The sequence below is a fragment of the Solenopsis invicta genome, chromosome 9 (genome assembly GCF_016802725.1).
Source record: "Solenopsis invicta isolate M01_SB chromosome 9, UNIL_Sinv_3.0, whole genome shotgun sequence".
NCBI classification, from domain to species: domain Eukaryota; kingdom Metazoa; phylum Arthropoda; class Insecta; order Hymenoptera; family Formicidae; genus Solenopsis; species Solenopsis invicta.
In genome coordinates this window covers 3891297-3918000 of record NC_052672.1, presented here as the reverse complement: position 1 = coordinate 3918000, position 26704 = coordinate 3891297, and the positions used below count along the sequence as shown (strand labels likewise).

At 31.3% G+C, this 26704-nt stretch overlaps 2 protein-coding genes across 13 annotated transcripts in view; one reads left to right on the top strand and one right to left on the bottom strand.

The window, feature by feature from the left end:
- Positions 1–184: 184 nt before the first annotated feature.
- LOC105201602 (exocyst complex component 1) lies at positions 185–22574 on the bottom strand. 8 transcript variants are annotated; one of them, XM_039453897.1, is made up of 12 exons: positions 22436–22574; positions 21006–21632; positions 18934–19088; positions 17481–17708; positions 16613–16849; positions 12468–12711; positions 10613–10830; positions 10356–10546; positions 8101–8468; positions 4732–4877; positions 1391–1585; positions 185–1274 (listed from the first exon to the last, which is right to left on the bottom strand). In XM_039453897.1, the coding sequence occupies exons 2-12, from the start codon at positions 21451–21453 to the stop codon at positions 1122–1124; spliced, it is 2583 nt and encodes an 860-aa protein (XP_039309831.1). In that variant the 5' UTR covers positions 21454–21632; positions 22436–22574; the 3' UTR covers positions 185–1121. The 8 variants fall into 8 exon arrangements, with proteins under 8 accessions (XP_039309831.1, XP_039309835.1, XP_039309836.1 ...); XM_039453901.1 differs by having other exon boundaries at positions 21006–21544; XM_039453902.1 differs by having other exon boundaries at positions 21006–21503.
- LOC105204318 (deaminated glutathione amidase) overlaps positions 22457–26704 on the top strand; it is a 42507-nt gene continuing 38259 nt past the window's right edge. For 4 of the 5 annotated variants that reach the window (XM_039453904.1, XM_026141128.2, XM_026141130.2 and 1 more), the window contains exon 1: positions 22457–22692. In XM_039453904.1, the coding sequence (XP_039309838.1) occupies positions 22640–22692 (53 nt within the window). In that variant the 5' untranslated portion in view covers positions 22457–22639. Of the gene's footprint in view, positions 22693–25354; positions 25579–26704 lie in introns of all 5 variants that reach the window. The other variant, XM_039453905.1, reaches the window with a different exon arrangement.

Here is a 26704-nt window from a genome sequence, read left to right as displayed (position 1 = left end):
CTCTCTATCTTTTTTCTCACTCTCCCATTCCAGGATTTCTATTCTCTTCTCCAGGTTCTTTTTCTCTTCTCTCCATTCTTCTTTGTCTTTCTTCCTATCCTCTTCTCTTGTCCGTTTCTCTTCTTTCCACTCTTCTCTAATTTGTTCAAATTGTATTATCATCTTCTCCATCCTCTTGCCTATATTTTCCTCAATCTCTCTTCCTATCTTTTTCATTTCTTTTATTATTATCTCTTCTCCTCCAGTCACGTATTTTTCCATGCTATTGCATTTACTTTCCTCTTTCGCCTTACCTCCTGCCGGTCTTCCCGGTGGCGCCATCTGTTTACTATCTCTGTAGTCTCTTCGTGCTTGCTCCTTCTCCTCGCTTTCTTCTCTTTCCTTCCGGTTGATTCCTAACCTGTTCTTTGGTCAGCTTTTGGATCCTTCCTTGTGGTCCACTCCTGCTCAATTTCTTGTTTCTACCAACGTCTCGACACCTCTCCTTCGTCCTCTACCCTCTCCTCTTATTTTCTCTTTTTCCACTCTCCGCAATCACACCAATCTGCTATCAAATTCTCACACGCGTTGTCTACATGAATGCACGCCAACGCCGTCCAACCGGAAGTCCCTATGCTTTAATATATAAAATGCAAAAATAATTTTACTTGCAACCTATTTTTACGAATTTGATAAATACGAAGCAAGTCACATTTTCCACAGATTACTTACAAAATTAGTCAAGTATCCATTATTGAAATCAATTTGAAATCAAATGCATTTAAATGACTTTAAAATCATGTGGAAATTACAAGAAATTGAAAATTGGTTAAGTGAATGAGTAACCTCTATTCGTGAATGAGTAACCTCTTGATATTTTCACAATAAAGCTCATAATAACGAAATGGCATGCAAGATAAAATTTTATCGTTAACACATCACTTTTCACCTTTAGGTTTTAATTTTTTCCGCAATACATCATCATTGTCAACAAGGGTTCTCGATCGACTACTTAGAAGTCTTTAAATTAATATACATAAAACAACAAAAAATTACAATTCTTTCTATACATATAAATTATAATAGTTATATTAATAGATGAGTTAAGTGAAGTAATAATGAAAAAAAAATTGCATTTTAATTCAATGAGATCGCGCTATTTCTGAGAAAAATTCTAAAATATCTTGTATAGTAAATTCGAGTGTCACATTACTGTCTGGATAACAACGTTGTATTAGTTCTTCAATGTTCCTGTATTGCGCAATGAATTCATTTTGCATCTCGCGCCAAACAACCTAAAATTATTAGAAATAAAGCAGTTATAATAGATGACAAAATAATTTTCATATTTATAAAGACTATAATTATCAAATCATAAGTGCGATACTTATCTCTCTTGTGTTCTACCTACTTGTAATAAATTTTCCTCTTCGCATAGATGCTTCTCAACTTTTCGATATAAATTTTCTAGGCCTTTCTTAACTTCTCTCGCCGGATATTCCTTTACTACACGTCGCAGCTCCTGTTTACTAAAGGCCATCTGATAACTAACTTCAGATTCCTTTACACCGGCTCCTACTTTAGCTTGTACACCTTCAAAGAAAAGCTGAAAAATAAACGCTTCTGAATAACATATCTTTATAGGATCATAAGGTAAACCTTCGAAAAAGCGTCTTCCTCGCAAAAATGAATAAAAATATTCAATTCCTATGTATTTCTGTTTCCTGAATACAAATATGACACTTAAAAATGGCGGTCGAAAGCGAAAATACCACAAAATCACAAAAAACCCTAAAAAACTCAAATTTTTATAATGTATCTCCGAAACTATTGATTTTAGAAATAAAAGTTTCAGACAAAAATTGAATTTAACAAGCTCTACAAAAAAGGTTTATATACATTATTTACGTAAACTCCTTTATTTTATCGTTATGTAAAAAAAAATGATTTTTAATACATTTAATACACTGTATATGTTATGTGTGTGCGTGCGTATGTGTATGTTACACAATAAATTGAGACACCTATGTGGTACAGACCGCGTGGGCGGGGGAGGGCCTCCGCCCCTTCCATATTTTTCCTAACCCAACTCAACTCTATTTTAGTTACAATTTCGCCATAATTTCAAATCTAATATCCAACGTGGTCAATTGGATATCCTTGGCTAAATTACAACTAAAATAGAGTTAGGTTGGGTTAAAAAAATACGGGGAGGGGTAGCAGAGGGAGGGGTGGAGTTCCTCCTACGCCCACACGTTCTCTATACCACATAGGTGTCTTCAATTTATCGTATAACTTTCAAAACAGGATTTTTCTGCTGCGACCTCGGGATACTACGAACGCCTGCAGTTCTGTTTGCCGCCGCTACAAAATGTTAGCATGCACACATAGCACACACATAAAGTCACTAGATTTATAAAGTACCGCAATCATTCCACCATTGTGGCTTCAACACGCAGCACATTTAAAACGTGCATACGAGGTGTGTTCAAAAAGTATCGCGAATTTTGTGTTTTTTCAAAAATTATTTATTTATTCATGAATATCTATTTTGTCCCCTTCAAAGTAATCCCCATGAGATATTATACACTTGTGCCAACGGTTTTTCCAATCTTCGAAGCACTTCAAAAAATTATTTTTTTTTATCTTGTTCAGCTCCTCCTTCGATGCCGTCTTTATCTCGTCAAGCGTAGCGTAACGTCGTCCTTTCATGGGCCTCTTCAGTTTAGGGAACAAGAAAAAGTCACAGGGGGCCAGATCTGGGGAATACGGTGGCTGCGGCATCATTAGTGTGTTGTTTTTGGCCAAAAAGTCGCGCACAAGCAACGATGTGTGAGCAGGGGCGTTATCGTGGTGCAAAAGCCAATTTTTGTTCTTCCACAAATCCGGGCGTTTCTGGCGGATTGCTTCGCGCAAATTGCGCATAACTTGCAGGTAATATTCCTTATTGACCGTTCTACCCTGTGGCAAGAACTCATAATGCACCACGCCCCTGCAATCGAAGAAAACTGTCAGCAAAACTTTCACATTCGACCGAACTTGGCGCGCTTTTTTCGGTCTTGGTTCGTACGGCAGCTTCCATTGAGATGATTGAGCTTTGGTTTCCACGTCATAACCATAAACCCACGATTCGTCACCAGTTATGACCCTCTGGAGCAAATTTGGGTCGTCGCGGACAGAGTCCAACATCTCATTAGCAATGTTCATGCGATGCTGTTTTTGGTCGCAATTGAGCAATTTTGGTACGAATTTCGCGGCGACCCGTCTCATGCCCAAATCATTGATAAAAATCGAATGGCACGAGCCAATCGATATGTTTAGGTCCTCAGCAACTTCTCTAACGGTGATTCGACGATTGGCCAATACCATTTTCTCCACTTCATTAATTTTTTCGTCTGTTGTTGAAGTGCTCGGGCGTCCGGCACGCTCTTCGTCGTTCACATCTTCTCGGCCTTCTGAGAACATTTTGTACCACCGATAAACGTTGCTTCGGTTCAAGGTAGCTTCTCCGTATGCCACAGTCAACATTCGGAATGCATCCGCGCACTTAATTTCGTTTTTCACACAAAATTTGATACAGGTTCTTTGATCCATTTTTTTGAATAGGTAAAAATCGAAGACGATCCAAAACACGTGCAAGCAAAGCAGCTGTCAACAATTAAGTGAACATTCAAAATGGCCGAGCTTGTCGGCATAAGTGAGAGACATGAGTACCAACATAACGCCACAAAAAGATCGAAATTCGAATATACGTAACCCGCGAAAATTCAAAATTCGCGATACTTTTTGAACACACCTCGTATGTGTATGAATGTATATAAATAAGAAAATCATAAATTATATAAATCAGTGTTTTTTTATGTTTTACACACACCATTATAACTTACTAACTACTATATCTCACAAATTACAGCTCTTGCTGACAATGTGTCTTTTCCGATTAATTTTACTCATTCTTGTCTCTCGATCGCTATTATTTTTGCCTACTGGTAAACAAAATAATCGAAAACCTTTCTTGCTTTGATTTGTACAGCCGTCTATACAACGACCTAGCATGTTTTCAAACGTTTAATATCGTTTCATTTTATAAATATTTTTCAGATTACACGATTACACAACAGATCTCACGTTACTTACATTGCACTTAATGTATAGATGTTATGAAAGTGTGTACTGTTTACACTTTCCGACGCCATTGTGGCTTCAAATCCTTATATATTGAGTCTTATAAATTGTAGTACTTTATAAATCTAATGACTTTAGCGCGCGCGCACGCACGCGCGCGTGCGAAGGCAGTGGGGTGCAAGGGGATTTACGGCCCACCCCTTTGCAACCCCCAATGTGTGCGCGCGCATGCTAACGTGACACACGCTTACATGCACGCAACACACAACATACTTTATACAGTGTATTGAATTGTATTAAATTTGTTAAAAATCATTTTTTTTACATAATGACAAAATAAAGGAGTTTACGTAAATAATGTATACAACCTTTTTTTGTGGAGTTTTTTAAATTTATTTTTTGTCTCAAACTTTTGTTTCTAAAATCAATATTTTCGGAAATACACTAAATTTTCAGAACTTTTTGTGATTTTGCGATATTTTCGGTTTCCACCGCCATTTTTAATCATATTCGTATTTAGGAGGCAAAAATACATAGGAATTGAATATTTTTATTTATTTTTGTGAGGAAGACGCTTTTACGAAGATTTACCGATCAAAGTATTTTTATACATAAATAGCAATTTACGTTAAGTTTCTCAAGGGGCCGTCCAAAATATTGTGTGACATAAGCACGAAGTGCATCTTGATATTTTTGTTTGGCTTCTTTTCGCTCGTGATCCAAAACCGAGATTTTTAGTTGCGAGAGGAGATCGTACAGATGATGAAAATTTTCTATAAAGTGTGAAAAATATTAATTATTACATGAGATAATAATTAGTAGAAGTAAGTAGGTGTAAGTTAACTTTTTTAAAATTAAAGTAAGTTAAAGTTAATAGCTTATAAAATAATTTAATTATTTACATTAAAAGTTGCATTAATAAAAAACGAATACTTAATTAAAAGTTGCATTCGGATTGAATTAAATTAAAAGTTAATTTTGAAAACATTAACTTAGAATATGTTTACCTTTTTAAATAAATTACTATCCAGCTTTGATATAATTGAAATTAGATTAGGCAATAATTGGGGATAAGACCACGATATGTATAACACAATCAAAATCGAGAAAAGGCCAAAGTCATAGCAGAATTTTGATACCCAAATAATATTTCTTATGTAATTTTATATATATTTTCGGTAAATGTGCAAAAAAGGTTACACTTAATCGATTCCAATGACCTTGTGATTGGTACATGTTATAAGGGTGAAGGTACTGATCAACTTTTTCTTATAAAATAATCGGGGTCTCGTATAATTTACAAGATACACTTAGATAAAATTTCATTATTTTCATTATATGACATCTTATACAGGGTGATTCTTAATGCTTGTACCCACTTTTTACCATAGGAGCATAATTTACCGGCAGATATGTATTTCTAATGTATTACAAATGCGTCGTAAGTCATGCTCCTATGGTAAAAAGTGGGTACAAACATTAAGAATCACCCTGTGTATGACGGGTAGTGAATAAATATGCATTTTAGATTACATTTTATCAATTTTTCATTTACCAATTCTTTAGATGTGTTGGAAGGTAAAAAAATTAGAAACGAGCACAGCGAGGTAAAGCCAACTGTTTGCAAAATAGTTATGACTATGTTTACATTCTTAAACAATCATAGACCTTGTTTCATCCTTAAGTAGGAGAGAGGGTGAGGTGGACCTTGCTTTTGCGTGCAAAGTAAATGCTTGGGAAAGGCTCTGCTCTTTCTTGTTCTATTCCACATATGTTTGCGACTTTCCACACAAAGTGAGGTTACTCCTCCTTCTGGTTAGAGACAAAACGAGGTCTATGATTGTTCTGTTTCACATGGGTTTACGACTTTCACGCAAAACAAAGTCCCCCCTCCCTCTGCTTAGGGTCGAAACGAGATCTGTAGTTGCACTATTCCACATAGCTTTTGTAACATTTCATAAAATTATTACTAAAATCTTTCGCCTTACTAAACTAATAAGTATAAAACATTAAATTAAAGCAAGCAACAGATGTCTGCTTTACAATAAAATTAATTTTTACAAAGTTTCCATTTTTTAGTATATGATAGACTCATGTAAAACAGAACAATTATAGACCTCGTTTTGTCCCTAAGCAGAGTAGGGAGTAGGTAAACCTCGCTTTGTGTGGAAAGTCGCAAACCCATGGAGAACAGAACAATCATAGACTTTGTTTCACTCCTAAACAGGAGATAGTGAGGTGAACCTTGCTTTGTGTGGCTATTTACTATAAGTGTGCTTGTAAAGCAATAAATTTGATATTTCATGAAAATAGTGGTAACGATGGAAGAAACTCATTTTAAAATAGTTTTTCGATTATAACGACTTAAATATTGGAGTTAGGTAAAATATGTATAAAACCTTATTTGTAGAGTTTTTTATAAGCTTCATGTTTTGTTTGATAAAATTTTTTGTAAAATGATTATTTTCTGAAATAATTAAGAAAAACTTTTTTTGTTTTTTTTTAAGTATATCTTAAAAATTAAAAAGTTGATCAGTACCCTTACCCTATAACATATACCAAGGTCATTGAAATCGGTGAAGTGTAACTTTTTCTGCACATTTACCTACATTTTCTAATTCTTCGAACTGCGCGCCGTTCGGTCTCGAAACGCAGCTCTTAAATTGAATTCGAGTAGTAATATCACAAAGATGGCGAAGATATTACTTTACCGTTACTTTCATTTTTTTTATAATAACAATTTGTTAATAATATTACAATTTTTCATAACGGTAATTGTAACGCCGGAGTTGAAAAATAGTTACTTTTGACAAGTAACTTGTCATTACTCAATGAAAAAAATAACTTATTAGTTACATAATGAACAAAAAATGAACAAAAATTCTGTCTATTCACCGCGGCCATATTGAAGTCGTAAGCATGAAATGACAGGTAATTTTGTCTGATGTGTCATTTGTAAACAAAAAGAATTTGGATAAAATAAACTAATGAAATGGCTTTAAAATACTTGTAAAATTGGATGTCGACTATCCTTTTTCCGCCTAACAATCAGAAAATAGTCGTAAAAAGCATATAAAATGAAGCCTACATGGTTTGTTCGGGAAGTAATGAGAATAATTCTGGAGAAAATACCTTTATTGAAATCAGGTTCAAATACACTTAGTAGTTTTCAAAGTAGTCCCCTTAAGAGTCTATACACCAAAATGCTGCGTTTAATATTTGTCAGATCGGTACAAACTCCTTGTGAACGACTTCTCTGCGGCTGTGACGAGAACCTTGAACAGTGTCTTCGTTGAAGAATTCCAACGCTGTTATGGAGAGTGGTAGCAACGTTAGACGCGGTGTATAGACTCTCAAGGGAACTACTTTGAAAACTACTAAGTGTATTTGAAGCTGATTTTAATAAAAGTATTACTCCAAAATCATTTTTATTACTTTCCGAACAAACTATGTATTCAGACAAAAAAACACATATAACTAAAAAGTGAAAAATGCATTTATCTCCACAATGTGCTTTTATATATTCAAAAAAACTTTACTTGCGGTCCATTTTTATGAATTTGGTAAATACGAGACAAGTCACATTTTCACAATGAAATACATAACAAAATAATAACATTTCATCGTCAATCTGTCACGATACACGCCTATTAATTCTAATTTTGTCCGCGACGGAATATCGCTACCGGCAACGCGGAATTCTCGGCTGAAACATAGATATTTATATGTCTATGGGCTGAGGCGCCAGGAGTCTTAGATTTACTTTTTTCGATCAATTTTGAGATTGGTTTTTTAACTCTAGTTCGGCCAAATAAACCCTTTCTTTTGACAATATACATATCATGATGTTACTATTTTGGTTCATTTGTAATGCAAAGAATTAGAAAATGTATATAAAATAAGAAATATTATTTGGACAAAATCCTGTAATAATCGTATATCGGCCTTCTTTCTATCTTATTTAGACTTTTATTAATTAGTGAATTCTTTAGTTACCCATTTTTATGACTTCTTGCGGCGTCTTGTGATGTTCCCGGCTATGAATAACAATAGCTTCAAACATAGTGCTTACAAGCTTTGTGTACCACTTCTCCAGATCGACTTTTCTGTCGGAATTGCGGAAAATCTTTTCAGCAGTTCTTGCAAACGGTCCAAAATTCTCTATGTATGGTAATATACCGCATTTATGTCGACGATTGACTTTCGTGTCGCACAATATGGACTGCAGTTGTGCCTGCATGAATTTGTCAAATGCTCGTTTCACGTGGATTAGAGCGGAAGCGAATGTCATTGATAGAAATGAGCCGGTGTCTTGAGCGGACATGACATGTTGTGATAAACGCACTAACACATACATGCACCAACTGCAAATAGTGTGTATATATATATAAATGCATAAAATACATGAATATTTACATATTCGTAAATAAAAAAAAGTTTTAATTTTTTTTTATGATTCTTGAGCTTTGTTCTATTTTATTATCTCGAATTATTTCTTAAATGTTCTCTCATCTATTGCCAAATACCATATATAGTATAAATTAAAAAGATTATTATAGTGAATAGTCTTTAAAGCTCCTGTCTACTCGCCGCGGCCTTATTGAAGTCGTGACGTCATAAGCGAGAAATCACACATAAAAGTTTCCGTCATGGCATTTGTAAATAAAGAGAATTTGTATAAAATAATAATGAAATCGCTTTAAAACATTTGTAAAAGTGGACCTTGACTATCCTTTTGCTGTCTAACAGTCAGTAAATAGTCGTAAAAAGCACGTAAAATAAAGCCTTCAGACAGAAAAATACACAGCTATTAAAAGAAGTGCAAAATATGTTTTTATGTATACAAAGAAACTTTACTCGCTGTTCATTTTTACGAATTTGATAAAAATACGAGACAAGTCACATTTTCATAATGAAACACATAATAACGAAATAGTATGCACAACATTTTATCGTCAATCTGTCACGTTTCATGCCTATTAGTTCTAATTTTGTCCGTGACCATCACTACCGTTAACGCGGAGTTCTCGACTGGCGCCAGGAGCCTTAAATAATCTAAAAGTTTTTAAGGGATAATTCCTCATATTAATTCAAAACGAATTCATACGATTATATCCTTTGACTATATACCTTTGGACTGCTAATGACAGCCATTATTAGAACTCAAGATCTCATCGCCACCGTATCCGGAAATTGACCAAACCGAGAACTAACAAGCTGCACAAGTAAGAATCGATACAATCCTTTGACTATATAGTCAAAAGTACAATCGGGACGTGTGTTAAAGTTATTATTATTTAAATTATTTATGTTATATAAACGAAAATATAAAATATAAAAATGGTTCGTTGATGTTTTGTGGAAATGTATAATAGTAAAAACACAGATACAATCCTGCAGCAGCAGCTTCATCGAAATAAAAAAATGTGTTATTTTATAGGTAAGTTAGATCTTGTCAGATATGAACCTCGCATCTCAAACACTATTTACTTTTTTCTAATCAAGTAATAATAATTTAAAGAATTATACTTCCATAAAATTCTAACCTTATATTCATACCCATTTTATACTTATTATTATTATTATTGAAAATATTCTTTAGTATCACTCCTACAGCTTTGTACCTCGTATTATTAAATAATTTAGCAAAATAAGAACGAACTAATTTTTTATTTAGCAATACTTCTGGATCACTTCAATTATTTATTTGGAGTTATTCGTATCAATTCTTACTTGAAATGCAGCTAGTTAATTCTTGATTTGGTCATTTCCGGACACGGTGGCTCTGAAACCTTGGATTCACGGACCTCTCTTTCTATCTTATGGAAAAGTAAGGGTATTAGCAGTCCAGAGGTATATAGTTAAAGATTATATCTAAAACATCTTATAGTTTTATAAAAACAGAATGCCAAAATTAAAGGAAAAATTTCGTTTTTCTCAAAAATTTCGAAAACTACTAAGATTAATTTAATAAAAGTTTTCGTATATTTCAAGGACTTAACTCTTTTTTCGTGTTCGTATATTTTTTTATTAAATTAGGAGTGGATCTATAAATAAGTGGGTACCTTTTATACGAAAAAACTAGTATGCCAACGATTTTTTCAAATTTAAAATTTTATAACACAAATAAGCATAAAAAAATACTTTAATAATACGAATTTAAATATCACCCTGTATATGATAAATTAAAAGTCGCTTAGAAAAAAAATAATTTTAAGTGAAAAAGTCATTTTTTTCAAAGTCCAACTCACAAGCTGTCGATTTTGTCCAAGAAACTGATAAAATTGTTTAACTCGTTTTCCAACGATGGGAATATTGCGGCCATAGTCGCGCGCACATCTTCGTTTACCTGACGCTCCAGTCTCTTGCTTGCCGTCGAAGTTACCGATCCAGGACTTGCTGCGCCGTTATTTACATTCTCCACTTCTTCTATTTCGCTACTCTGCATAACACAACGGATGTTCATAGTCAAATCAAAAAGTTAATAAAAGTTTATTGGTGTACTTACTTTGGATGGTGAGAGAACAGAGTCTAATTGAAGAAATGAGACGCAGAAACCTTGTTCGGCAAGACACACTGGCTGCATCTGCGAAAGTACGCAATCGAGGACCGAGTCTAAAAGATTCCCTTCGTCTATTGGAGTCCACACTTCACCACTCAACAAACAAATAGGTGCCGGATTAACCAAATCCTCACCCTTCTGACCACTGGACCTCGATGTATTTGCTTGAGACGTATCATATTATCAATATATATAATTTACAAGAATGATGCATGCAACATAACGCCAATAAGCAGAATTCGCAATTGTAATCTAATTAAAGACATTAAATGCTCACCGTTTTATTTATCGTTAACTTATTGATTCGAGTTAGTGTCCTTAATTTTTCGGAAAAATAAAGTAAAAAAAAAATAATAATAATTTTCGCTTTTCTCAAAAAATATGGAAAAAACAAAACTGTGATAATGACAGTAAAGTTTATTGATAAATTATTAGAATTCTTAATTTAATGTTATTTATTATGCTAGTTACTAGAACTTTTAAGAGATACTTTAATATTGATATAAAAAACAATGTAAGATATCATTTAAAAGAAAAAATTTGAAGAAATATGACAAAAAAACCGGGAAAAAATCCTTTTTTTTTTTAAAGAGTAACACCAAATTTGGCCCATTTCTTGGACCTCAAATTTCAAACTTTCTTTTATGCTAAATAGTATTATATAATAAACATTAATCCCAGAGAAATTTTAGAAAGATGAGCATAAGCGCGGTTCCGGAGATATAAAGGGTTAAAAGTGATGATTTTTTATAACAGGGTGCCGTTTTTAGACTTTTTTTCTGTTGTTTGAATAAAAGTTAGCATTTTCTATTTATTTTTCCATATATTTTTGCGCGCTGAACACAAATCTGATAAGCAAATTGCTCTATCACGTCAGATTTCTTAGAAAAGTGATCATTTTTACTTCACCATAGCATTAAAAAAAATCTATTTCTATCTATCTAAAAATCCATCACTCACATTAAAAAAGCACCCCAAACTGTAAGAGACAAGGGGACTCACATTAAAAAAACATCCCAATCTGTGAAAGGCAAGGAGACTTACATTAAAAAAAACACCCCAATCTGTAAGAGCCAATGGGACTCGCATTAAAAAAACACTTCAATCTGTGAGAAGCAAGGGGACTCACATTAAAAAAGCATCCCAATCTGTGAGAGGCAAGGGGACTCTTAGTAAAAAAACATCTCGATCCGTGAAAGACAGTGTCACGTGTCACTTCAACTCCATCTATCTCGGTGAGTTTTCATACTAGACGAAAACTAAGATCATATTTTAATCCGAGATAAAAATCCATAAGAAACAATGTTTCACTTCGTTTTATATATATATATATATATATATATATATATATATATATAGATAAACTTTTAGACAGATACAAAATAGATTTTTTTTTAACGCCATGGTAAAGTAAAAATGATCATTTTTGACACTTTTTTAAGAAATCTGACGTAATAGAGCAATTTGCTTACCAGATTCGTGTTCAGCGCGCAAAAATACATAAGAAATTGTAACTTTTATTCAAACAACAGAAAAGAAGTCTAAAAACGGCGCCCTGTGTTATGAGAAACTATCACTTTCAACCCTTTATATCTCCAAAACCGCGCTTTTGCTCATCTTAAAATTTCTCTGGGATTAATGTTCCATTATATAGTATTATTTGGCATAAAAAAAATTGAAATTCGAAGTCCAAAAAACAGGTCTTTTTGGTGTTATTCTTTCTAAGAATTTTTACGGATTAAGATATTAGTAGAAAGAAGAATATTAATTGGAGTTCTATTGCAAAAAATATCCATCCTACCTTGCAGATTACGTTTGCTGATGAGCTTATTCTTAGCCTCTTCAAAAAAACGTTTCAGATCTCTCTTGTACAATTTGCTCATGGTATCAGTATAGACTTTAGTTAACTGTACAAAAGCTTTATTATCTAATGCTCTCACCAGCTGCATCAATTCGGTATACGGTACGAGTTCGTTATGAACTCCTTGATGGGTCGGTAATATTAGATCTGTCATGGAAATCGATGTATCTCCAATGTCATTACCCTAAAAATTTGATAAGAACATTTTTAAAAAATATTTCTTATTTTTATCTAATTATCTACAGGGTATTTGTAACAAGTAAGAGAAAATTTAATAAATAAAAAAATGATAAAATATTTAATGAAATAAAAAATGATGAAGTATTTAATGAAATAAAAAATGATTCTAAATAATAAAATAAAATGATAAAATAAAAAATGTCTAAAGCGTGAAAGTGAACATTTAAACATTTATAAATAAAAAAACAAAGTCTTATTGTTAGCCTTTACTAGAGTTCCTATAATAAGGGTTAAACTATCGTCAAAATAATGTTAAAAAAAAGCAGCCAAATTAAAACTGTTGGCACCTCAGCTGAGAATTCCGCGTTAATGGTAGCGACGTATCATCGCGAACAAAATTAGAACCAATAGAAAAATGAATCACATGAAATGTGACAGATGGATGATAAAATGTCGTGCATGTCATTTCGTTATTATGTAAATGTGACTTGTCTTGATAAAATGTCGTGCATGTCATTTCGTTATTATGTAAATGTGACTTGTCTTGTATTTTTATCAAATTCGTAAAAATAGACAGCAAGTAAAGTTTCTTTAAATTTTATACATAAAAGCATATTTTTCACTCCTTTCAATAGCTATCCGTGTTTTCCTGTCCAAATAGGCTTCACTTTACATGCTTTTAACGACTATATACTGACTGTTAGGCGGAAAAAGGAATCGAGACCTATTTCTACAAGTGTTTTAAAGTGATTTCATTACTCTGTTTTATCCAAATTCTCTTTATTTACAAATGCCACGTCGGAAACTTTTAGATGTGGTTTCTTGCTTATGATGTCAAGACTACCATATATGGCCGCGGCGAGTAGGCAGAAGCCTTAATGTTAAAACTGATTTTTTTATCACACGTTGATAGACAATTAAAAAACAAAAATAAATATTAATTAATTAAATACTGGTATAAACTTAAATATATGTATACATATAACGTCAATAGAGGGAAGATAGATTAAAATATGAAACATAAAATGTGAAATAATGGAATATCATGATATCGAAAATGGTTGAATATCATGATGTTATATAATTCGCATTATATTCTAACAACAATCGTTAAAATTACTTCGTTACAAACATTATAGAATACTTACTGGTCATCAATGTTTACTGTGTTTTTATAAAAGTTTTTATAAGATTTCAGTTTTGCAGACAGCAGAAATTCTTACAGGTGTATACTCTCTACATAATCTTAAGAAGTTACATACTAATTTTTTTCATTTTAATCTAACTTGAAGATCTCGAATGTGAATTTCAAATATTATTAAATTTAATATATGTCGTAATGTGTATGAATTCGGCAAGTAAAGTCATGTTATATGTTGGCTGTGGATATGATTGTCCGCCATGTGCATCTCTTTTAAGACATTACAATCTTATTTTAGACGTATAATGTTTAGTAGAATCAAACAAATTATTTTAAAAAGTTGTAAGTTTTATTTAAAAACTTTTAAGCCAAAAAAGATTTAAAAACATTTTTGTATAAAATATATTTTATAAAATGTTTGTAAAATCTTGTTTTGTAACACTTATTTGTGTGTAAAATCTACAAAAGATCATTAATGTTTTTTTAATAAATAAAAGTGCTTTTCATGATATTAAATATTAGTATTCTATGATCGCCTTGCTATTCTACAAACATATCTTTTTTTTCTTTTCAGTAAATTATGAATTATATTTGTTTTATATATTCAATAAACTTCTATCTATAAGATGATTGATAGAATTCTATGGCTAATAAACTGGCGTTGGTTAGAATTATATCACGTAATATTTACTGAATTAAAAAAAAAACAATGATATTGCAACCCTCTTCTTTCCTCTATTATACATATACACACAAAATACACAAAATATAAAGCTAAATAACATATAAGACTGAAAAGTACTTGTAATAACTATATTGTTCATTTCTTTTTTTTTAAGAATATTTTGTCTATGTAATACGAGCTAAAAGTTATCGAAATTTAAAAACTGAAGACTTTTTAAGTTTATTCTTTTTCTTCCTAATCAATGATAAAAAATTTTGATCAAAAATACTCGAATTTTGAAATCAGCTGCAAAGAAGAAAACAATAAAAATTTGATTTATAATGTTAATAAATTGTACGTTCCACTTAACGCTTGCAACGTTTGCAAGCATCACTTGTCTTTGTTTAATATTTGGCAAACAACAAGGATGAAATGATTCCATAAACATCGTGAGCATTAAATGGAACGCGCCTTAAATCAATCGCTCGTATTTTCACACAATAGAAAGAGTGAAAGGCCGATAACGAGCAAAAAGAAGATGTACGTTTTTAATTAAAATTTATTTCCGATTAATCATTAAATAAACTGAACGTTTTGACTTATTTACAATTAGTATTCCTCAACAGTATTAATAACTTATAACATTATGAATGAACTAGAATGCGTACATTCAAATAAATATATAAATAGATATAACGGTTGTGTTAAAATCATAAAAAGAAAAACTTCAAAACTTAACAAGTCAACAGAAAAAATTATAAAAGTTAATAGTCTGCAGAGCTTGATTAATAAATGCTGAATTATTAAAGTATAAAACGGGATGCATAACTGATTTTTGGCGCCCCATGAGAATAGTTTGAGTTCGTTGATAAAAATCAATAAATTGTCAAATGTGATCAAGTAATGATGTACAATAAATGTTTGCTGTAATTTCAATAAGTATAATTGACGTGTGCTCAATTGGTACATTAATAAATGTCGTAACTGATGTTGTATGGTTGAGTTGATTTATAATAGATCTTGTAGCGAAAATGATTCTATTTTGTTGCAGTACATTCATAATATTTTTCGAATCATTCAGTACTTGATCAAAATTATTTAATTAAATATTTCTTTAATATTTAAATTATGCTTTTTCAAATTTTAAACTAATCATCATTTTTTGTACCTATTTTAGTCACCTGAAAAGTGTAATTCAATGCGATTTTTCCATAAAGTCATGAGTAAATAAACGACTTAAATGACTTTAGTTTGCAAGAAATTTACTAAGTTTACTAAATTTTTGAGATAAGAAATACAGTAAATTAAAGTGAAATTTAAAGGAAAACTGTAAAATATTAAAAATAAACCCACTTATCTTCTAAAAATGAATCGCAATTATCGATTTACATCTTTTTTAACACCTAAAATCGCTCTTTCAATTTCACCTATTATCGAACATTCTGGTGGCATTCCAATATTCACTGTCAATACAGAAATATAACTCATATTATTTATACTACAGTTCATAAACTATAAATTTTCAGTAGAAAGATATTCGACCGTTCATGTAATATACAAATCTAAATAAGAACGCCTTCACGGTTGTAGCTGGATCTTGGTGCTTTTGTATTTACTCATGTGATTTTATATACTTTCTCAGATTCAACACAAACTGCGCGCCATTACTTTCGGTCATAACACAGATTCAGGAGATTCAGGAGGTCCTAGGTTCGAAGCCAACCCTCTGGCTGAGGTGATATTTTTTGCAATAAATTCTTTAGTTTTTTCAGGGGGGAGGGTTAATATTTGACGCTAGTGAGCATCGTGTATTATTAATTTTAATTTAATAATAAATGTGATATTACTGACTCTTGTTCGATTATAGCTGTGTTACGACCGAAAGTAACGGCGCGCAGTTTGTATTGAATCTGAGAAAGTATATAAAATCACACGAGTAAATACAAAAGCACCAAGATCTAGCTAAGACTGTGAAAGCGTTCTTATTTAACTTTGTATGTTATAAATTTTCAATACTGAAATGAATATTGGAACATATCTGTATATAATCAAGTTATATTATCAAGAAGAAGAGATAAAATGTTGAAAATAAGAAATTACCAAGTGTATAAAAAGATTGTTTAAATGTCTAGCGACAATAACTGAAAATTTCGTTTTGAGTTTATCCAACCGTCTTTTCTGTTCAGTGACAGCACTCAGTTTATCCAAGCCTGGAGGAAGAGGTGCTGTGATAGCTTTTAAGAGCGCTGCACCAGCAAAGCCAAGGTCTTCCCTCTCGCCCGGAAGCTCAGCTTCGTTTAAAGTACGCTGGTGCATTGCAGAAATGTCTAATTGTGACTTGAAAAAAAAAAAAAAAAAATTATACAATATATCTCAAAAGATATAAATCTCGGATCTGATAGAAAATACAATTCTAATTAAAGTTATACATCTTCGTAAATGTGTCTTTATTTATTAAAATTATGGTAAAGATATTTTATATATTTTTTTTATTGTATTAAATTGTTTATTGTACAGAGTATACGAAAAGTTCCGGACTTCTTAATATCTTGAAAACTAAATATTATTGAAAAAATGTTTCATACAAAAATTGTAGTTTTAAGCGCATTTAATAGCAATAGTAGCATGACCTTAGATATATTTATATTTGTTGAAAATTATTAAGTAAATGTTTAAAAAGCTACAAATTAATAAATGTGAAGAATAAAGTTTATTTAATATAAGAATATTACAATTATATTTAATATATAATTGGAATAAATTAGCATTTATTACAATTTTGTTAATCCTAAATAAAATGCACAAAACAACTTTATAAAAAACTTTATAAAAAACAATTTACAAATATATGTATATAGGAACATTCGAAATATTTTCTATCAGATACATCAGCTTTTACTATTTTATAATAGCAATAAAAAAATAACACTCTAATTATTTTGCAATTACAATGTTTTTATTTACTTACAATGACTAGATTTAGCTTATCCAATAAAAGTCTCGCATTGTTATTTGCCGTATGTATAGCCTGATTTTTTTGCCCAACTCGAGCCATAACTTCTCTTATTCTTCCTAATGCCTCATCGTATGCCGCTAATCGCGTTTCTACGATGGAAGCTTCGATTATTGCCGCGTCTATACTGTTCATCAGTTGCGTTACTCTCTGTTCTGATGCTAAAACTGAATGTACGTTTTCCTATAAACGAGAATAGAAAATATTAATATTATGAATTTTGTAATACCAACTTGTAGTTAAATATAGAATTGAGTGTTAACACATAAAATATAAATAATGTATATTATATGTATATAAAGTAAAATATAGTTTTACGCGTCATCTATGTAAACAATAATCACGGTTAGGAACCTTACAATAAGAGTAATGTGTTATTGTTACCGTTACTTAAAAAGTAATGATTGATAATTTTTTCGTTTTTTTTTTGTAATGTTACAGTAAATCATTAGATTTTAAAATAACATTATTTGATCATCAATGTTAAGTATAATAATTAATGTTGAAGCGTGTGAAATTCTCTAAACCATTGTCTATACAGCAAACTTTTCTATTAAACTTATCTAATAATTTTTCTAATTCTTTTATTTTTTAATATATTCACTTTTACAAGAATTTAGATTAAATTATCATTAATTTATCATTACGAGTAATATGTACAATGGTTAATAATGAGAATAGCTAAGCTCTTGAGCACCTAATAATTTATTGTTTAATAGATTAATTTAATAACAACCTGAATAATAAATTATTTAATTTTAGATTAAATATTTTTTTAAACATTAATTACTAAGAATGCATTCTAATAAACACTGTGTTGAAAATCTATAGTATACAAGGTGGCCTACATAAAACGTGACGAGCTGTTATTTCTGAAAGTATAGATATAGAAAGTATAGATACATTATAGCAAAAATTGTTTCGAACAAAAGACTACATGTCTGAATAGGAACAAATATAATAGTAAAATCAGTTTTTCGAAAAACTTGATACTTTAAAGGTAATTAGAGGTCATGGCTATATTATTAAATACAATTGTCTGGTTTTCTTTATACAGTATGATTTCTCTACTTATTCTGCGTATAAAAGTATCAAGATAAAATTATTGAAAATTCATTAGTTTATGAGATATTTTACATTATATTTTGGCACGTTTTGACATGAAATTAAAATATTTGGTACTACTACTATTATTTTTTAATATGCATTTCTTGGTATCTCTACCTTGAATCTTTTAAGCACAGAATAATAAAATGAATTAATAGTTGTAAACACACTGTTGCTTTTCAAAAAACATTGTATAATTTGCAATATGCAATTATATATATTTTTTAAAAACAATCCTGCATTTTCTTCTCTATAATATATTACACATTATAAATGTTAATAGTAAAATTAAATGTTTTACTCCATCAAGAATAGACAGATCTTTCGAAAGAGTTTCCATAAAAAGCTCAGCGTTGGAAACGGCGTATTCACAATTTTCCATCATTTGTTTCAAGTCAGCTGCTTCCTTTTCAGTAATAGGTTGGTAATCTGAACTAATTGGGGATGCCAGAAGATCTGAAAAAAGTTATATTAAATAAAAACATTAAAATCATTTAAAAAAATTTTTTTAATTCTCTGGTAAAAAAAATTCTCATGTTTCATATTTAATTTTAAAAAATTTTTACATTTTAAATAGAATTATAGAATATTTAGAAATTTCGAAATATTTTAGAATTTTCGTATATAAAGAACTCTATAAGATATAGATTTTTTCAGTATTTATGAAAAATGTTTCAATTTATATAAAACATTTAAGAAGTTTCTTAAAAAAAAAAAAAAAAAATTATATAGAAAATTAAAAAAAAATACATAAATTTAGAAACGTGTATATTATTATTAATATAGATTTTCTATATAAATTTAAGATCTTTTTTAGAATTTACATATACTTTAATAAATTTTATGATTATTATTTTTAAAAAATATGTTTCCAATTCTTTATACAAATTGATACATTGCTTATAGAAATTAAATAAAATTTGAAATTTATATAGAAATACTGTAAAATATACAAAATTTTAACCAAAATTTTTCTCATTTATATACATTATATATAATTTATATAATACAATCTTATACAAAGTATTCCAATTCATACAAAAAATTTGAGAAACTTTCTAAAAAACTATTAAAATATACAAAAATTCTGAAAATTTTTGAAATTTATACAGTAATTCAGTAAAAATTATATGAAAAATTCTAAGAAAAATTGTCCAATGAGTATAATGTTTTGTATTAAAAAATCCGAGTTTTCTAAAAAATTGTTAAATTACACAGAAATTCTAAAAAATAAAACTTGTATGAATTTAAACAAATTAAATAATGTGTAAATAAGGCCAATAAAACAAGCATTTGATGCCAGTATAAATAAAATCCCTTTATCATTTAATCTATATGGAATGACAGTTTGAGTCTACAAAGTCTTCTTCAGCACATATACAATTTTATATTAACTCAGAGAGATACAACAATGTCGACATAATTTAATATTTTTCGCATTAAAAATATTTCACTTTTTTCAGGGGTGGGAGGATTATAGAAATGCAAGTTAGCATCATTATTAAATTGATATTCAATTTAATTATGTTTTATTTTCAAGAAATGTGTTTGAATCCAAAAGTAACGACGCGCAGTTGAAAATGAATAGAAACATATAACATATTTTAGCACGAAAATCTTACTACGACCGACTTGGCCTTTCTTATATTAAAGGATCCCGCACAAACATTATGGAAAATGGGTCCCAGTGGATTTGGCTGAAACTTTGGAATTTTGTAGTTTATATGATTCTAATAAAAAGCTCTCATTGCCCCAACTTGATGCATTGAGTCGTTTGGGCTCCAAGAACAGTTGAAAGTAGGAAATAGCTAGGCAACTGCGTGTAGGAAATCACCTAATAATGTCACCCTAGAGCCCAAATGGCTCAATACATCAAGTTGAGGCAATGAGAGTTTTTCATTAGAATGATACAAACTACAAATTTCTAAAGTTTCAGCCAAATTTACCAGGACACATTTTCCATAAGGTTTGTGTGGGATTCTTTGTGGTATTAATTTAAGTTGGAATGCAAAGAACAGAAAAAATCATATGTTAAAGAGAACAAATTAATTCATCATATGTAAAACTATCTTTATTGATTCATTTCTTGTATGCGAATAAATCGTGTCCAGATATTTTATAAACAAATTGAAAGAAAATTTCTCTTATCGTCATATGCATCAATCCATTAGTTGGCCATGGTAACTTTACAAATTAATTTTTACACTTAATAAACTATACATCATAAATTGTCATAAGTTGTAATATAAATAAAATACTTACAAATTTTATACATTTATATGAAAAATTCTAAAAAAATGTTTACCAGGGTAACTAAATAAAAAGAAGATATTGACTCTCACAAATTCAGTAAATAGAATAACAAAAACTTGCCAGGTGTAAATGTGATACTGTCACTCTCTTTCAATGCAGTTGGATCAATCAGCCACTCTTTGGGAATATTCTTGAATTCCGGCCTCTGAGTTAAGCTACACGAGTAGGTATACAAATTACTGATAAATGTTCGTCTTTCCTGTGCTGTAGTGGCTGACCATTTGTAAACTTTGTCAATATGCATCTCTATATCCATAGAGTCATGCTTCACACCATCTACAATTTGTATGTCGCTCAGAGGCCATGACTGTTTCTTCTTATAGATATTTTTGTCATTTTTCTTCACTTGGTACAATATGAGAGATCCTGGTGTATCCATTGTCGTAGCCAAACATAGAAAACTCATCTTTTTCTTTTTGTAGGCTTTACTGACATAGCACACACTGAGCAGCTTCTCATCACTGAGGGTAAACACTTCCCTTTGCAAAGTGTGTCGAATTGCTGCCATAGCTGAGGCTTGCTTATGATTCTATATGTTATATTCTCTGCTTATGTTTCCTGTTATTACTCAAATATTGTATCCTCCATTTCTTCGTAATCTTAATTATTAACAATATTAGAAACAGTGTGTATATTTGTGTGCTGATGACCAAAATTTAACATCTTTTTTTTTCTTTATCTGCAATTCTTTTATTGTTTGATACTGACATTATATATAAGTTTAAAAGGTTCTTCAAACAAACAAACAAACAAAAATAATTCACATTTTAACTTTTGTTTAAATCTTTTCAGTCAAAAATATTTCACATATATATATAATTATAAAATATATAAAATATATATAAAATTAAAAATCTAAAGCAATTATATTTTAATTAATTATTCAACAATTAACTTCAAATTAAAATTTCATTAATCTATGATAATTTTGGGATTAATCTATGCATTTTATATTTCAAAATTGTTACATAACTATCTATGCTTGTGAAAAATTATATAAATCATTTAATATCATATAATAAAATTTACAAATTGTATCGGAACAATAAAAATATGATTGCTCTATGTTAAAAAATTACAAAAGATTTGTTTATAGTGTCAGAAACACATATATATTTTTCACACATTTCGCAGTGTTCTCAAGATTTTTATGCGATTATTATTGAAATAATAACCGCTTGCATCAAGCAGACCTATTGTTTTTCGTAATAAAATGTGTCACATAAAACTGTCAAGATATTTATCTCCTCAAATTCACTCACGTATAAATTAGCATCTATAATAGGTTAGATTAACGTGAAGGTAAGTAGAGAACTGTTAACCGGGAACTGTACAAGTGTAAATGTAGCAATTTCTAAAATTTTGAATACTTGAAACAAATTAAATACTGGAAAATAACGACAAATAGACCTCTTGCATGCTATAGTGTCAGAGATAACATGCTAGCATCACGCCATTGACACTCCATAGTACTACTAGTGCATACATACCAGTATACATACGTCACTTCACATTCTTTTAACGCCGATATCACGGTGAATAGTCAACAATAGGCTTGTTTTCTATTCCTGCACTAGACTGCACTGGAACATTCTTTCTTGCTTTCACTAACTTTCAAATATATATCTATTTTATTTTAAGTGTACACTAATTCAGGGAGTTCAGGAACAGAAAACAAACGGAATGTGATAAGGATGAAACGCGCCTGGCCCATTATCGCGAAGTCGCTCGCTCTGAAATGTCACAGGTAAGAAATCGATCATCTCAAACTGACAGTGGATCTATTGGATCTATTGTCAATTAATTTTGAATTGGTAATTATTAGTTTAGACCCCTCACCTCCGATATTACGGTAATTATATCATTCGACGCATTTTTTGCATAAAATAAAAGAATCTAGCAGAAATAAATGTTGCTCTGTCTCGTGAAGCAAAATTAATAGTTAAAATTGACAACTATTCAGGTTAACTCTTTCGGGACTCCAAGTACACATATGTACCATCTATTTAATATAACCGTGAAAGGTTTAAGTTAGGTTAGGAAATGTCATACCACGGAGCCTCGCACATAAAATGCATAACATAACATAAGCACAACATAAGACCGATGCACCAATAAGCATCCAACATAAAGTCGCCATATTGATTTACATAAGATTCCCATTGGTCCAGAGGCCTTGTGTTACGCTTATGCTTTGTTATGCATTTCATGTGCGAGGCCCTTTAGGAATAGAGAGACGGTACATAACCTACAGGGGCGTGGCACGTCGCGGTAGGGGGGGGGGGCATCTTGGTTTCAAAGATCGTACACATTAAAACATGTACAGTGTATGTGTAAAATAAACAGTACAGAATAATAAAGTTTAAAATTCTGTTAATCTTCTACATTAAATTTTTCTTTAATTATTTAAGGATGTACTGGCGGTAACGTCTAACATTGACAATGCCTTGAAAATTTTATAAATTGTTCTATTTGTTATCTACCCATACAGCACAGAAAATTCCAGCAACGTTGCAATGTTGCAGACTGCAATGCAATATTACTGAGACATTGCAGAAATATAAATTAACAATATGCCTGCAACATCGCATGGCATATGCCAGTAATATTCCGGAAACATTGCAATATCATAATTGCAATAGCATAATTTTTTAATAAAGTCCCATACAGCACAAAGAGATTGCAGGAACATTGCAGAATGATTTCATTGAAACATCCCTGATAGCCACCTGTCTGTGTAGTTGCTGTAATGTTACCGAAAACAAAGGGCATTAGTTTTCAGCAAATTTAGAACAAGGTGTGTGTCTCATTTGCCTTTGGTTTGACGTCATATGAATTCAGCACGTTTTGCTGCCAATATGTTGCGTATTTGCTGTCAACGGTTTATCGCTATACATAAAGAGCAACATAAGAGCAAGTTACCAACAACATGTGCTGAGTCATAAATTTCAGCAAAAATTCAACATGTCGAAAACGGTTAAATATATGTTTTGTACTTTTTTTTCAAATATATAAAAAATAATTTAATTCTTTTCTTCAAATATATAAAAAATAAGTTAATTCTTTTTTCTGCTGAATTGTTACCACCCTACCAAAAATGTGCGATAAAACCAATTAAAAAAAGTAATCCGAATCGATCGAGATTTCTACACCAAAAATACGGTATTAAGACCGATTGAAAATAAGATCGGAATCCAGATAGATTTATTAAAACAGAATACATTAATGTAAACGTAATAAATGTTTAGTTTACAAAAAAGTATTTCTTGTATCCTTTTCGTTAAAAAGAATTAAATTTAAATTAAACATTTAATTTATGTACAAGATTAAATAACAATACAAATTGTTATTTACATATAAAAATATAAAATTTTATGTGGGCCAATGTTCCATACACACGTCACGTTTGAAAAGAATGAGAGCGAGTATTCGTCTCGAACTTACAACAAGCAAATCCTAAAAGCTTAAAGTATGAGCTGGTGTCCACCGCGGTGACACCTAGATATAACGCCTGTGGCCGCACTCGACTCACGAGAAAATTTCCCGCGGTGTGGCCGCCTAGCCGTGACGCGAGCACTCACTTGTTAAATCCATTTCAATCCGATCTGATAGCCAAGTAAATAATTAATTTACTCCTGTTTATTTATTACATTACGCACACGCGCGCACACACACAAATCATTTTCGACATTTTATTTGGCTACAAGACAATAATTAATATATTTAATGTTTTTAACAAATACACGACAAAAGCACAGCATCATTATTTTTTTTATTATCGTCACGTTGCTCTTATGTTGTTGAAAATGATTGACAAAGCAAAATGTTTTCCATGAATAGAAGTCATTTTGTTGGCAACAGAATAAGCAACAGTTGCTCTCCGTTTGCTTTGAATCTGCTGACATAAAATGTCTCAAATCTGCTCTTATGTTGTTGAATATGTAGGACTATGCGTTATAGAGTCCTATATAAAGAGAGAAGCGACATTGATGTCCAAAGCTCTGATTGGTAATCTGATTGATACTTGATTGGCTAAGCGAGCAGCCATATTGTGACCACAGCTGTTTGCAGAATGATACGAATGGTGTTTGATGACGTTAGAGTGGTCCCAAATTGGCGGTGGAGGACTCAATTGGATACTGAAGGTTGTGGTGGGGTTTCGATGTCGCTTCTCTCTTTATATAGGACTCTAATGCGTTACGTTTTCAGCAAGTACACAGCAACTAGTCGAAAATTCATGCTCAGCATTAAATTGTCCGATTTTGCAAAACATGCATGGCTATCAGGGTTTCTTTGCTCATATTCAAATTTTTATTAAATAAAAGTTTTAACATTAAAGGGGTTAGTTATTTGATAATGTAGGAATGTGGAAAAGTATTATAACCGTAAATTGTTTTGTTTTCTCTTAGCTTTCTTAGTTTGTGCCATATGACATAGAGAGACAGTCAAGGGACGTCCTTAGGATCAACTTAGGATTTGGATGACCTAAGAACGTCCTTAGGCTTGGCTTAGGACTTAGACATCCCAAGGACGTCCTTGGAATCGACTTAGGACTTTAAAGACCTAAGGACGTCCTTAGGCTTGGCTTAGGACTTAGATGTCCTGAGGACGTCCTTTGGATACAGTGTGCTGTGTAAGCGACTTAAAATTACATTCAGTGGGTATAACGTAGGCTGTATATAGAATTTCTTTAGTTTATTTAACATTCCTCGAGAAGTCCTGAAATTTTTATCCTAGTATAGTGTTCTATGTCTGTCCCATTGTTGTCCCGGGACATTCAGGACGAATACAAGATCATCCCTAGAACGTCTTGTGCTATTAGAATAAAGATATATTTTGATGACAACACACGTTAACAAATTTGTAAAATTGTCCGAAAGCTAAACTTTTTTTGACAGTTAACCGTCAAGAAAAAAATAGTTTTTACAAATTATTTAAATTGATTTACAATGTTTTATCAAAATAGTTTTTTATTTAAAAAATAGCACGCAAGAATTCTCAACGTTTCAACATATCATTTCTCACTACTAACGTCAGGATTTTTAAACGTGGTCGCTGAGAGTATTTAGGAGGCTTAATGCAACTAAATTCAAATTTAAAAAAAATTGTTATATTATGCATTACACTTAAATAATTCGCGAAAGTGATATTAAAATCAATTACGATTTGTATAAAATTAAAACCGATTACTTTTTTATCTGTTTGTGGATTGAATCAATTAAAACAGCTTAAAACCGATTAAAAAGTATTCCGTTTTAATCTGTTTTAATTGCACATTTTTAGCAGGGTAACTTCCGACTTTTGCTTTGATGATTAACGCGTAACATGTTGACATCTGATTATAATATTCGATATTGTTGTGCCCCGGTGATGGCTCTGGGCACGTAGGTATATCGGTAGGTATATCGGGATCTTTTTGGCGCCTTAGGAGTTAGGACTCGTAGGAAGAGCCGCTCGGTGGTCGAAGATAAAACACTTGCTTGTTCCAACGTTAAGATAATGTATTTTCTTCAGTATTGCCCTCGTTACACTTGTAGTATAATTATATATGTCGCTCGTTTGCTTGCTTTTCCCGGACGGCCCGGTATATATAGGTCGGCTGTTATCTCCGGATTGTGTTACAGGCTCGACGTGTAAGTCACGCACGGCGAGTAACACACCGGACAGCTATTTGTCAAACTCTTCCGTCGTTTTCCGATTTTGTCGCAATATTTATGCGGAAATTCGTCGTTTGGTTTGGCCAATCGTGTTCTTTGCGG